Genomic DNA, 15,286 nt, shown 5'->3' with positions numbered 1-15,286 from the left:
TTTTGGGAGATTTTAACCGGCCAAACATAAACTGGACAGGATCACATGGTCACTTAATAAGACGGCTGGGAGTAAGCTTATCAAGATGGCTACCGAATATGGCTTCAAGCAATGTGTGAAGAGCCAACTCGGTCACAGGGAGACGTATTTACGTAGTACGTAACATCCTTGTTTCTCGTTGTTAATTAGAAAAACGCGCCAAAATCCGTCTTAAGTGACTGCTCGAGGCGCAAACAAACACTTCTACAAAATAGAATACATCAAATACATTATAACAGTTACTGCAAAGGTAAATACAAATATATGAAAAACATTTACCGCAGGTCTGATCTGATTAACTAGGAAACAAGAAGGTTTTCAAGGCTGCTTTAAATCCTAAGAGTGATAAATTGCAAATAAGGGAGTTCCAGAGAAAAGAGTCCACATGAGCGAAAGACGGATCCCCCATGTGCTGTTGGCCTACGTATGTGGGATGACAAGCAGGAAAGCATCAGATGATCTTAGGCGCCTTGGTGGATTATACGCAGATAACAAATCAATGTTGTATTGAGGAGCAGTACCATTTAAGCAGCGGTAAACCAGCAGTAACAGCGTGCACTTAATTCGTTTAGCCACAGGGAGCCAGTGCAAAGAAAGCAGAATGGGAGTAATGTGAGCTCGGAGCTCGCGTCACAACGCGGGCAGCAGAATTCTGGAGTCTCTGAAAACGATCAAGTTGATTGCGGGGTAACTGATACAACAAAGAGTTGCAAAAGTCCAAACGAGACGAAATCAAAGCATGGACAAGCCTCTCGGTGGCTGAGCGGGTTAGGTACTTCCGAATGATATCCAGATTACGGAGCTAAAATCTAATGGGCTTACAAATATTGGAAACATGGTGAGACATTGACATAAACGAGTCAAAAATGGCCCCAAGATTTCTGCAGGTTTCTGACACATACACGGAAGAAGTGTTTATGTTAATGCTGTTGACATTGATTTTTGCAAGCTGTGACTTCGATTCCAACAGAATTAGTTCTGATTTATCACTGTTAAGTTTAAGAGCTCAAACACATTAATGTCAGTAAAGCGGGATTCGAGTCTAAGGAGAGCACGTAAGGCATCCTCTTGATTTAGAGCAAATGGCAGAAAGAGCTGCACGTCATCAGCATAGCAGTGGTAGTTGAAGGGACTGCAAAACTTGCTTACGACCACTAAGGTAAATGCTAAACAACAATGGCCCACCTACAGATCCCTGAGGAACTCCGTGTTTTAGCTCAACAAGATCAGATATGACGTCATCGATATACTGTGCAGGCAAGTCACATAGTATGGACCTCTGCACAAAAGAAGTCCACATAATGTAGGGTATGATGACGTTGTGTGGACTCGCACACGTCCACACAATGTTTTCCCCTCTCTAAAATTTGTTTCAGAGGCACTTTGGGGTCGAAGTTATTTGTGGCAAAATGAAGAGGAACAGTCCAGGAAATCATCATAAAAATGCAGCTCGAACGAGTCATCCTAGTTGGAGAAAAAGGAGCATTTCCCTCAAGTTTCCTTAACCACAGGAGAACAAAGGAATGCATCACAGTGGATTAAAACCATATTGACCCATATCAGGACTGTAAAAGGGTCCAAATTCCTAAAAACTATATTAAACATGTTTGAACATCATCTCCAAATACAGTTTGGGATACTCCATTTTCCACGGCTTCTACTCGCAACTCATCTAATATTGCGTCCGTTTGCCAGGTCCCACTTCATCTAGGGGATCAACTCTCGGGTGAGTGCAAACATCAGCTTCAGCCTTTTTGGACAAGCTTCCTCAACAGTAATTGATGATGTGTCATTTGTTTTGGAGATGGCTCTTTCTCAAAAATTAGAAATGATTCATCAAGGAAAATTTCTTGAATGCTAAGGGGGGAGGGTAGTGATTTGTTCAATTTGATACATTTCCCCCTCAGTGCTTTTAGTTGCTTGGAAATGTACAGTTCTGTGAACTTTCCCTTTAGGCTGTAGTCTGCTATAATTTCTCCAGCTACGGTTATAGTCTGGCCTCTTGTAGTGCCCGATCCATTCTGTCTTTAGGTATTTATTCCAGATCTCATCGTTAGAGGGTTCCATCTTCCTGGCCATCGAAGACAGAAAAATTGTGAAATATGTAGCTTTGCAAATTGAGGGGTTCTTATAAGGAGTCAGATGGCTAGCTGTGGGTTGGTTTCAGGTTGGAGAAGTTCCGGGAAATAAAGCTCTACTGAGTTACGATAAAGCCATTCATGTCTGCTCTACATCACAATGATAGCTCAATTACCTTTTGTCTGTTTGTTTTTAGGGGTTTTTGACTGAACAAAAATCAGTCCGAAATGAACGTACCTGTGTATCTGGCTTGCTCTGAGAAAACACGTCTGGTTGGCTATAATAGTGTTTTCCCTTTTCTCTCTGCTCGCATACTGTGCTCCATCCGGTCAAGTTTACAAAAAAATAAAACTTTGTTCGTTTGAAATTTTTTTGTCAAGACTTTTCCTCGACAATTCATCTCACATTCCATGCAGCCAGCGGTAAGATATTCTTACGTAATCGCAGATAGGCGAATAAAGTACAACAAAAGAGATTTCACCTCGTTGAAAATGTAACTGGCTTCGGCACTTCAATATTCAATGCGATGACATCGCAAGAACCGTGTGGGGTCGGAGAGTATGTACGGGCACGTGTTGCTGAATTGCGTGGACTATTCATGTCAACAGAGGGCGCTCGTTCGAGAGTGATCGGCAATAATTATTTCTAGTGAAAACACTGATCGAAATTTCGTCTTTTACGGGTGTAAGGGGCATTTCCGCGAATTTACCGCGATTTTAACTTGACAAGGAATATTTACTCTCTTGATATGTTACAAATTTATGGCTTTTTATCATTGGTACTAGAAGTTACTCTTCAAAAGTCTTATCGTAAATATTTTTTAAACAGATGTATTTTGTGCTATTTTAGTTGACTTTTTTCAATGTTATGTCAACGTATCATCCAAGAATTGACCCACATCGTACTCTGCACCATTCGAAGGGAGTACATCTAGGCAACATAAAAAAGCAATATTTCATTTTTAAACGAGGTTTTATTTGCTTCGGCAGATATTTTACATTAAAACAAAAGGTGAATCTTTTTTACTTTCTACTCGTGTTAGCTTAAAACTGTTAGATCTCAGAAACAGAACACGAAATTTCTAAATAAAGTTTTTTACACTCAAATGACTCTAACGAAGACGTTTTTGTTGAAAATTGAACAACACAAATCAGACCCAATGTCTGGGTCTTAAACCACTGTGGAATGTCCTCACTTTGGATGTAAAACAGGTGTGGGTGTAGGTGTGTGTGTGTGTGTGGGGGGGGGGGGTCGAAATGAAGACCCTTTACTTTTTCTCATAGTCTGTCTGTGACGGTGGCGTCCGGTTAGTGGGGAGTGCTTAGTAGGACGCACTTACAGGAGAGAAAAGAAAATCAAACTGTTCCAATTAACGGTATGTCTTCCATTTTTATTAGAAATACTGGTCCTTTCAGGGGCAGGCCACTTGACCCCAACTTGGCCTGTATTTGCCAGTGATAAAATAATCCCAATGAATTGCCAAAGATTGGCACTAATCCACTCACTCGACATTCCCACTCTTGCAGGTTGGTTAGACTCAGTGCTTCCAAGTGGTATTTAAATAAGTCTTTAATTAGACACGAGGGAGTGCTAAGCTCTACAAAAAAGTTTAATTCCATATGGAGCTGCTTTAAATAATAATAACAGTAATATTTATTTGGGGCAATTGAACATACAAGACAATCACAAGACACAGCGGGCCAGGAGAACATAAAAGTATAAAAATAAACTGTCGCCAAAAGGCGTATACCTCCCAAGACCCAAATACGGTAAGGCAAGAAATGGCGTAACAAAAAATAATCATTATTAAGGTAAAAATAAAAATATGACAATGGGTTGAAAAAGAGCTTAGCCAGCAAAGTGGTCCCTTCAGCTCACTCAAAAACTGACGAAGAGGGGCACATATCAGATTAGCCAATTAAGTCACTCGGCAAGGTGCTCCAAATACGTGCGAAATGGCAAGGGATGGGGAATTTAAATACGTCAGCGCGGGTTGACCAAGAACTTATTTCATCTAGATCTGTGTGGAGAGACATCAAATCGTTTTCCCCTTGAATCTGCCGGTATGAAAAAAGTGTCATCTGCATACTGCCGAGGGGGATTTGAAAGATGTATTAAATGTAAGTCATTTATATAAATGTTGAAAAGTAGAGGCCTAGGGCCCTAAGACGGACACCTGTGGAACTCAAGATGTAACATATTAGACCAGACAGATTCAGCACCATGGGGAAAAAACTCTTTGCTTTCTCCGAACAATATTTGTTTCACTCATGGAAAATGTTTTCCTGAAAAAAAAAAAAGTTTGACACGCGGTTTGTCAGTGAACACTACCATAATTATTTACACAATTATTGTGTCTTCTTGATTACTGAATACTTGAGAAATTATGTAGGCAGAACGTTTTGCCATAGCGCCACCATTCATCAGTGGCCCACGGAAGTGCAAATAGTAACATGCATTATTCAATGTCACGTGACACAAGTGGCGTCATGCATATGCTGAACAAAGGTAAAAGACAGGCATGCATGCATATTGCGCACGTAGCTAGATAGCTAACCAGGCAAGGCAAAGACGCTCATTTACATGGGGCATTAATTCTCGGCACCGGTCGGAACCCTCACTTTCTCAGGCTCTGTCTTCAGCAAAACGGCCCGAATCATCGCTGAAAACCCCATCCACACCTTGTCCCATGCCTTCAGTTGGGCCTCGACGGCTTCAGTTGATTCCAGACATTGCATCAGGTGAGATTTTTGGCGTTGTCGCCCCTCATTATTTTCCGGAATGAGTCGGGATATGTCCAAGTCTGACGCAGCACGCGGAACCGGGCAGCGTAACGTCGAGGTTTTAATATTCAAAATGGGGGACCCGTCTGCCAACAAGCAGCAAGAAGAACAGCGAGGTATGAATTGTTTTACATATTCATATTTTGCAATTTAGCATAAAATCATAATATCGTGGCAGGATGTGTCACAAAGTTGGGGATTTGCATGCCACTTTGAACTTGGTTTGGGGTAGTTTTCTTCGAGGGAAAGGGGCGCTGAAATGGCAGAATGAAGCGATTCGCATTTGTTGGCTGTGTTCGTCCACCATGGCTCGTCTGATCGTGCACTTGCCACGTACCGTTTGCCATGCGCAGTGAGTGTGATTGCGAATAAAATTGGTCACAAAATGCTGCCGTAGGCCTACCCGACGACATGACGCATCGTGGGAGGAGTTCTGATGGGGGGGGGGGTATAAAATGCAGTTTTGAAGAAATTTGCCTGCCATGAAGTTAATAAGAGATAGGCCTTGTGCACGACATGTTCGGTATTTGGTTCATTAGGCCTGTTTGGGTTTTGTTTTTTTCTTTTTAACTTGTCATGCTTGTATTTTTTGTAAGTTGTAACCCGCCTATGCAAAGATAGCAATCTCAACACAGTTGTCCTATCACTCAAAATTAGTCAAGTGACATACATACATTGTACATGTACATGTATGATGCATCGTTTGTCTATTGTGTACAGGGGAAGTGGAAGGATTTTTTTACTGTTCTTGACAGTTACAGCAAAAGGAGGGCCTACCACCATGACCATAGAGAAATCTGTTTCTTTTTTCTTCTTATTCCTGCATGGTCTGACCATGGTCTGACCACCATTGAGCTATTAAAAAGGAAGGTTTGACCACGGAGGAAGGGTCTGACTGTAGGCCTACACATGGTACAAACACGGACTGTACCGGTACATGTACATAGTAGGTCGTACCATCATGACCATGGAGGTGTCGTCAGGCCCCCTAAATCTATGCAGTCCTATTTCTACACACTCACCTTTCAGTGAACGTTTTGCAGACGCGCGCGCACTATTGAACTGCCAGCGGTAACTTGTGTCATTTGTTGGCATTCAGAAGTTTTGCAAAAGACCCTACAGTTGGAAATCTAATCAGTAACCTTAGTTTATGCATGAAATAAATAAATGACCCTTTTGGGGGGAATTTTCCCAGACACAAATATCTCTTGAGTCCCCCCAAAATTGAGGAAGCCTTCATGTCATCCTGCATGTACAGTTCGCCCTCTATTGTCTAGCATGTACTTTTAATGTGTCACTTGATTTAAAATTTGTTGACTCGGTGAAGCACTACAGGGGTGCAAATAGGACCCTTTTCTTAGTTTTGAAGTTTCAAAATGTCATTTTTGGTTTCTTTTGTCAATTGAGTGATTCATTTGTCATTTTTAGTTTTTGTTTCTCGGTTTCCTCCTCGGTAGAGAGGTAGATTACTTGGGTTGACACTGCGTTGCCCATGTTCATGAATAAAGGCAAAGGTGGGATGGGATTCATGCCCCAGCCTGATCACCGCGGAAACTGTTTATGGGAGGGGGTGTTTGGGGGATGGGGTTGTTCACTAATAGGGGGTGGTTACAGGGCGTGTAAATAACAAAGAACATTGACGGAGCGGCATTAGGTCTACCAGCACCAGGAAGGTGTTGTGGAAGGACATTCAGACTATCTGTCTTTTCTTTAAAAAACGTTCATTATTATGATTACAGATTTATTTTGGAGGGGACGTTAGAGACAAGGTGGATGTTGATGGTTAATATGGAGCCATGGGGTGTACAGAAGAGGGGGCAGACCACTGGAGGATGTTGGGTACCATATTTAGTGCTAGGCTAGTGAAGACTGTCAAAACTGACAATGACCAAAGGACACATTAAGAGACTTTGCTTTTAATTTATAATGCAAGAATGTTAAATATTGACAGGCCAAGGAACCTCATGTTATAAAAGGTGAAAATAACATTCTTTATTAAAATTCATTTCCCTGTTACTGATTTTTAAGAAGTTATTCAAATGAACTAGAAATGGCTACTCGAAAATTTGAAGTACGAAGCTGTTTAAATTCAAAGAATATACATACATGTATGTGCTGTTATGATGTCAAACACCAGAACTCGCATTTTCAATAAACATATCTTGTTTTGCACGTCTTGACCACCGTAGATTTCAAAGACTGCCGGCTGCTTAGATGTAGGTGGGGATTTTTGCACACACCTGTGGTCAAGCGTACTAAAAGCGGCCTACTCCTGGGCACTAAAAGAAGTCACTTTTTTGTGTGAATTGCTTCAATGACAGACTGTGAGTTGTAGAAATAAAATCACCTCTGAAAAATTGCAACTGCACTGTGGTTTCTGGAAATCTTGTTTCAAAGCCTTAGGTGCGCAGAAATAGGATGAGGATCAAGGATACATGTAGGAAGTGTCACAAGACACCTGTTGAGTAAAATTCTTACTTTGTACAAACTCCTTGAGTAAGAATTTAGGCCTGTCATCAGTTTCAAGAACCATTAATTTAACTGCTATGCAACGTTCTTCATAGACATCAGACCATCATTGATTTGCCAATTAGCAGCTGTCTGTAAAAACTACAGAAACAACGAGTAGAGTCCCCTAAAATCAGTTTCCACAAGTTGATGTCCTCAAGTAAATCATCTCTGAATTACATGGAGACTGTACGAGTTTGGTACAAACATCGGATTACATTTGGGCCCTTAAAGACTTAAAAAAAATCAACATCAATATGAGAACACCACTTTGACTGAGTTGTCCGATATTTTTCAGGTTTTAATTTTTTTTGTTAATTAAGGTTTCTCCACGTTGGTATTGTTATGGGTACATGTACTTCAAGAAAACAATAAATATCCCTTGACGTGGACCAGTGCACAATACATTAGGTACAGGTCTCTAGCTGTGACTGATAATAGTGTGTACGGGTACCAGTGACGTTGTCACGGGGGGCCGGGGGGAGGGGACCTGCCCCCACAAATTCCCGGTGTCCCCCAGGCATTGATTTCCTCCGACCAGTCCAAGATCACTTGGCATGCTGCGTGTAAGCCCTACACGTGTATCATTATGCCAAAAATACCTGCAGATGCACATGTATGGTAAATGTAGGCCTACAGTACATGTACATATGTACAGTCACATACTGTTTTTGTACACAAAATTTCGAAAACAGAAGAAAGCAGAATTTGACTTTCAGAAAGCCGAAAATTCTTGACTTTAAACAAGGCTTACGGGTACAAAAGGTTGGCCTTAAAAGAACCACACCTCTGAAAGCTGGTGCCCCCCATGGGATGCTGTGCCCCCCCTACAGGTACCGGAAGATTTTCTGTAGGTCTACCATCTGAATTAGATTTTCAATTGATACATGTACACTGTACGTGTATCAAACTCTAAAACCGTGCCCCCTTCTTGAACACACTCTAGAAAGTGGCCCTACAGGCCAAACGTCTAGACTCAGGTGCACGTTATGACAACAGTTTTTAAGTGGCACAGGTAAGTTGAGCAATGCAGACATCCCCAGATCATGTTTATGCACAAACAAGACACACAAGTTTCTCATTGCATGTAGTGTTTTGATGATGTTGCATAGATGTAATGACAATCTCCTTCACAAAAAGCCAAGGAAGCAACTTTGTGTGGCCTTAGGCCTATGCCTGCACAGAAACCGACCGAGTTTCTCAGCTGACAAGCACAGTGTTTATCCTGACCAGCCTCAAGTTCAGTGAAACCTGATAAAGTGCATCTTTTGGCAATTCAAAATTCGTAAAACAGATCAAGGTTTGATTTGAAAACAATAACTACAAACAGAAGTTGTAAGTGGTTAGTTTTAAAATGACCAAAGTCCATTATGACCATTATGGTGGAATTACCTCAGCTATGATCTAACTGCTCTGTTGACGCCACAATCGTGTTTTTCGTAAAAGTACATCGTAGTTGCTACACAATGTACATGTACATACATGTACATAGTGTATGGCTGGCCGTCAGTACAGTAGTAAAACAATCACAAACCATTAAATACCACGCAGCTATACAAAAACAAGAAAATACAACTCTGTTTGAGAGTAATGGGACGGATCATACATGCCCATTTTCAGAGATTTTTAGGGAAAATTGAAAACCAACCAAAATTTGAGGTCAAATTGAAAACCAACCACAATTTGAGGTCAAATTGAAAACCAACCACAAGTTGTGGGCCAAATGAAAGTGGTCTGTGGGAGACGTACATGTACTGTACATGTATGGGCAGTCCTGAGGAGGTACCGGTGCCGGTAGGCCTACTGTACATGTATGGGCAGTGCTGAGGAGGTACCGGTGCCGGTAGGCCTACTGTACATGTACATACATACAGCAGAAATGAGGAGATGCACTTCATGTGTTTATTAAATGCATGTACAGTGTATGCACTAAACTTATTGGTTTTCACGAGTTGTTTTGGAAAGCCCATAACTTGCCTAATGCCACATTGCTGAAAAATGAGGCATTTCAGTATGCAAAAAACCAGCCGGTCTTACCCAAATGAAAAGAGGAGATGCGATGTGAATTTCAATGACTGGAAAAATGAACTGAAACATATTCACTGTGAATAAATTTGGCAATATTGGATTTAAGCCTTCCAATTCCATACATGCCTAAGTGCATTTTAATACAGCATACTCGGTGTCCGCATAGTTGGCTACTTTGTCATGCATATGTATTATATGTTCGCACGACCGATGCGGGAATAAATTACTTTCAATTCCTTTCAAGTGAAAAAAACATTTGCATTTTGTATTGAAAGCTTGCGTGATGCATTATGCATGGTTTAGGGAATGTGGCACTGTGTTTGGGAGTACACACAGACAGCGCTGACAGTTGCAGAAGGCTGAAATTCAGCACTTTGGCCACATCAGAATTCACTTTGTGCTGAAAAATAAACCAGCAACAAGGCTTGAGGTGTTTGGTGAGTTATTTTTTTTTTGTTTCTTGAGATGTTTGTCTTGGGACAAACTTGCAGCAAATGCCGGTAATTGGCTGTACTGTACAGGCCTGTATATGAACTGGTATACATGTACATGTAATTACCATTCATGGACATTAAAATGCAGTTTAAATTTTGAAATGTAAATGATTTTTATTGTTTCACTGAGCATTGGAGCTCCTGTTTAAGTTGAGGCTTGACTAAACAATTGTACTGCAAGTATGTGCCTGTATGAGTAACGTGATTGTAGAACTTTACTTTACATGTAGAAGGTTGTGTCCTGATTGTTCATCTTGTGGCTGTGGCTATGATTTCTGCCAAATGTCACACAACAATACTGTGATCAGCTGTAGCCGTAATGCCCATTTTGGACATGGCTGAAGTTTTGCCCTGCCTGCACAGTAGAGCTAGTGAGGTTTTGTCAAATTTCCATGTTACCCTTTTCTCATTTCCTGAGAGTAATTTTCTAGAACTGTAATATCAGACAGGATTCCAGCTGTCAATTGCCATTTTTGCCTTTGGCCATTTTGCCCTTGGCCAAACTTTACAAATGTGGCATCAGGTCAGCGTATAAATTTTGGAAAACAGAAAAAAGAAAATTTGCTTCCCAGCTAAAACTTCAGGCATTTCAGGTGTTCAGCACTCTCTTACTAAGGCCCTGGAGAGCCAAGTCAGCCGTGACACTCTGAGGGGTACCAGTCTACATGTAGTTTCTAAGCCTTTGGATCAAACTTTGCTACGTGCACCCTGTACATGTATTGTACATGTGCATTTTGTACCATTCCCTAAGCATCATGTACCGTTACTAGTATGTACATAACTTAAGTGTACATGTCAGTATTTGAGAATGTATCTGTCCAGTTGCCAATGGTTTTGTTGTGGTCCTACAATGTATGTATGTTGTTCACATTCTAACGCCTACTGGCCTGAGCAGATAGCAGTCGTTAGAAAAAGTTACGAGACAAGACCTCGAAGTCACAAGCAGCTGTTCCAATAAACTCCAAAAAGAGCGTAATTACTTTGTCATAATTGTCTCTGTTACACTTGTTACCAGTCTTGTTACAGATCTTGTAAATGATCTTGTGTCTGGTCCAGGGCTGAGTCAATTCGAATAATTCAATATTCCAATATTTGACCTTCAGTTCGATTGAATATCCGAATATTCGGTTGTACCGACCGGCAAACTGTTGATGAACAAACATGTGCAAAATCAGTTGCATTATACATGTAATCAATATAATAGCTTCTCACATCTAGGAATATCTCCAGCCATGATTTAGCAAGATTTAAGAGATGAACAATATTTCTTGCCCAGTTGAAAATTTCTATTCCTTTTAAATTGTTTAATGAATAACTCACTTTTGAATTGTTGGAAGATTTCTATTGCTTTTCATTTAAATCTGCTTGGAACAATCCTCCATAGTGCAATTTTTCTCATTTATAACAAAAGAAAATGTTCCCTTCCTCTTCATGAATTTTGCATTCAAATATTCAAATTCGGAAACTAATATTCAAATATTCGATAATCAATCGAATATTCGGATATTCGGCACAGCCGTAGTCTGGTCATGGTCTAAACTACACTGTACATGTACTAGTACATTTTACATGTAATGTGGAGGGAAAAGTAAGAAAAAACAGTGCTCACCAGTTTGTTCAGGTGCTGAATTTTCGGCACATCACCAGTACCCTCACAGCTCTAAAGAATGCCCAGTGGGGCCGAAAATGCAGCAACTGAACAAACCGGTTTAGCACTGTTTTTTCTTATGTCGGGTACATGTATCATGAGTGTTCCACAGTTTTCCTATACTTTGCTCATTACTAGTCCATGTTACTTTGCTCATTACTAGTCCATGTTACTTTGCTCATTACTAGTACATGTTACTTTGCTCATTACTAGTACATGTTACTTTGCTCATTACTAGTGTGTGGGTGTGTGTGGGGGGAGAAACGAGAGCTGGATGGGACACAGCTGGAGAGGGCGGGTGTCCGACCATAGTACTGTTACAACAGAGTGGTTGGTAACAAGTTGACGGAATAAAGTTCCAGAGACGGTGTGTTTGGTGCTGTGGATTTATTCTCTCGCTCACTGGGTCCTGAGTTGGTGGATTACGAGGCACATCCACGCAGCGGTGGAAAGTTTCGGGAACCGCATTAAAGAGGAAAAGAAAATGTTCTCATTAAACAAGTATTCTGTACATGTGACAATGCAAATGTCTGTCCCTTAATGTCATAACAAACTGAGAGAGCACACTTAAATCATATGCTACAGTAGTTTGATCCCTAGAAAGGCCATTCAGAAAAGTCTATCCAACAGAACTGAAATCCGAATAGCCCATATATTCACTCTACACACTGTAGCTTTGCCGTGGGAAATATGTTGAAACTAAATTGCAGTAAAGTCTTCATAAAATTCCAGTTATAAAATATAAAAAAATCCACTAAAGAAAAATCCACTAAACCTCAGTGTAGTTCCACACTATGTACATGTTACTTTGTTCATTACTAGTACATGTACCGGTACAACGCTACATACTGTATTTATTTACATGTATAATCGCTAGCTGGGTGCTTGAAGAATGTCTGAATTTACAAAGCAGGTGGTTGTTGATGCAAATGCAAAAGAGCTGGCTGATTTGTCAAATCAATGAGCTTGATAAAAAAAGTGCAGTCCACAATGTTCACAAACAAGCTGCTTGATAGGCATCACAAGTTTTTATGAATTTTTTGAATTCATTAATTTACATACGGTACATACGTAAAAACATGAGAACGTCTTTGCTCTGTATGCATGGTTTTAAGCTTGGGCTGAAAAACAGGAAACACAAATGTATTCCTTTGTTATGTTTTTATGGCCCGACTGATGTAAAGTAGGCTAAAATACGGTAAACATGTCCATGTTGTACAGTAAAGTACAAGTACTTAGACTGAGTCTGTAGGAAATCTGTCAAAAATTTCTGTCTTGATTTGGCTCTGGTATCTTTAGAAAATTAAATGACTAAAAGAAAAACGTCCTCAGACTCATTTTATGAGATCCATTCTGGCTGTCAAACATTTGTGACAGTGTACGTGTATCTCAACATTTCCAATGTACATGTACGTGCAGGTGCGCAGTCTAATTGCGAGTGGAAAATTTGAAAAGTTTTGCATACCTTCCAGTTTGGTCAAGTAGAATTGATGTCCCTGTCAAAACACAGAAATGGATGCACCCCGTACTCCAACAGCACCCCCATGAATGAATCCATGCAAGGTGACATACCGGTACCCTGGAAATTGCATTTGACCATGCACAGTATACATGTGTACCGGTACCTGTGCACATGTACTGGTTGTGTTCATAGTTGGTAACATTAAAAAGATAGACTGTGGGAAAAATTCTATGAAACAAAGGACTTGTTTGAAAATTGGGCCACAGATCTGTTCCTTGTGAGTCCAACTGATTAATTGCTCAATTTGGCTTTTTAATATGATGTACGGTATCTCTCAGGAGATTCCTAAAATTTTGTTTTACGCATATGCTGAAGAAGAAAGTTTACACTAGCAGTAGGCAGTGCAGCCCGATATTGCAGTGAAACACTATGATTCACGAAAAGTTGAGTAGAGCTCGTCTCCATCTCGCCAGTAGCAAGCCTGTGAATTATGCAAAACCAATCTGATCAAGTATGCACGCGCATATCTCCCTCCGCCATGCATTATGCATGCCATCCTGCATACATCACATGCACCCACTTTGCAATGGGGGACCTCTTGCCAGCAGCCAGCTTTTGATGATAAGCATGTTAGTGCGGCTGCCGCTAGTTTTTATGCATGAGCATGTGCCGAGATCACTCTGCATAAATTTGCAGATCTATCTTTGTAATATCCTTTTTTTTTTTTCATGCTCTCTTTTTTTTTATCACTTTTAAGCTTGGCGTTGCACACGTCACAGCTTGAGTTTTAAGAGGTCTACACATATTCAGAAGGGCCATTTGTACATCTGCCGTTAGGTGTATTCTAACTCACCTCACCAGATTTACGGGCATAGTTTGGTAATTTTTAGTTGGAATAGTGAATATACTGTACATGTATTTGACAGGTGTGGCAGTATTGTAAACTGTTCAAAGATCTGTGTAAGATAACCGGTACATGTAGCTGCTGTAATTCAGATAACCTTTGAAATACGGCAAGAAAATTTCCGGAGTGAAATAATATATAATAATAAGTGTTGTCATTCTTCAGAAAACAGAGGTACTGGTGCGCGAGTGTGTAAAAGTCATCATGCCAAAAGTCTTTATCTCATTGTTCGAAAAGAGAAAAAAAAAAAAAGCAAAAAATCCAAGGAAGCCACAGAAAGAAAGAAAATTTGGCCTAATATACATGTACATGTATGTACCTGTACTTGGTATAGAAAAGCGCTATTCCTACAATACCCCAGTCACAGCTGGTTCAGTTTTTAGTTTAGAGTTGTTCTGAATCAAGATGTTCATTCTGCTAAATATGCATGTAGCGGTACATGAATGCATATTATTTGTAATGCGTAGCTTATGGGATTAACACTCAGTTCAGCACGGGTGAACCGTATTGTACAGTGGATGGAATACATGTATTTATGCAGATACTGGTAATTCGGCACAAGGTTATCCTTAATCTTCAAAAGGAGTGAGTGATATTAACCATCAATGTTTATGGCATGTACATGTAGGTGTTACAGTCAACTCTAACAAAGTTAAAAGGAGCAGACAGGTTACAGTGTTACATGTGTAAACAGGGCTTTGTTATAAAAGGAGGGGAAAATAAAGAAGAACACGAGAATCCCAGAAATTGGGATTTGCAGAATTTGCTCTGTGTAATGATATACATGTACATTTGTACCGCTACCTATTTTGCGATGGTACAACAGTGTTCTTTATGTTGAAAGTCGACTTTGTGTACACGTGTTCATGTTCATGTACAGTATGTGTAACTCTTCTAATTCATCTTCCAAAAAGGGATCAGTGAAACACACGTAAAAGAATCATAATTTAACTTTCCTTCATACCGAAAGGGTGGTATACACCCACAACAAATTGACGGTGATTTCACACAAAATAGTCACAGGGATAACAACTACAGTGTATGAAGTATCCAGGAATTTAAGGAGCTACCGGCAGAGGTTGGGTTGCCTGGCAACCACACGGAGAGTGGAGACAGTCCTATAGTCTAGTTCCCTGACCAAAGGATTCTGACCATTTTGAGGGACCCAAAAACGAGGAATTCCTCCCTTTTCTGAAAGGTTTTGAAATGGGCTGAAATTTACAGGACCCATTTCTTTCATTCACAGGTGGCATCTTCCATTCTCGTGAAATTGAGCTGCCTGTGGTATAGATTGCTTGTTTTGCAGCATGTATCACTATCCATTCACCCTAACAGTCCTCA

At 40.4% G+C, this 15,286-nt stretch overlaps 1 protein-coding gene across 18 annotated transcripts in view; it reads left to right on the top strand.

The window, feature by feature from the left end:
- The first annotated feature begins 4,652 nt into the window (after window positions 1-4,652).
- LOC110988801 (uncharacterized) overlaps window positions 4,653-15,286 on the top strand; it is a 42,680-nt gene continuing 32,046 nt past the window's right edge. For 11 of the 18 annotated variants that reach the window (XM_022252653.2, XM_087142052.1, XM_087142051.1 and 8 more), the window contains exon 1: window positions 4,658-5,017. In XM_022252653.2, coding sequence (XP_022108345.1) covers window positions 4,900-5,017 — 118 coding nt within the window. In that variant the 5' untranslated portion in view covers window positions 4,658-4,899. Of the gene's footprint in view, window positions 5,018-5,096; window positions 5,254-9,740; window positions 9,875-15,286 lie in introns of those variants that run through there. The other 7 variants (XM_022252658.2, XM_022252657.2, XM_087142047.1 and 4 more) reach the window with 5 other exon arrangements.

Source organism: Acanthaster planci, linkage group LG10 (genome assembly GCF_054643075.1).
Source record: "Acanthaster planci isolate LZ-2023a linkage group LG10, COTS_SCS, whole genome shotgun sequence".
Taxonomy (NCBI): Eukaryota; Metazoa; Echinodermata; class Asteroidea; order Valvatida; family Acanthasteridae; genus Acanthaster; species Acanthaster planci.
The sequence above is the reverse complement of the archived record's forward strand: the minus strand, read 5'-3'. Positions and strand labels throughout refer to the sequence as shown.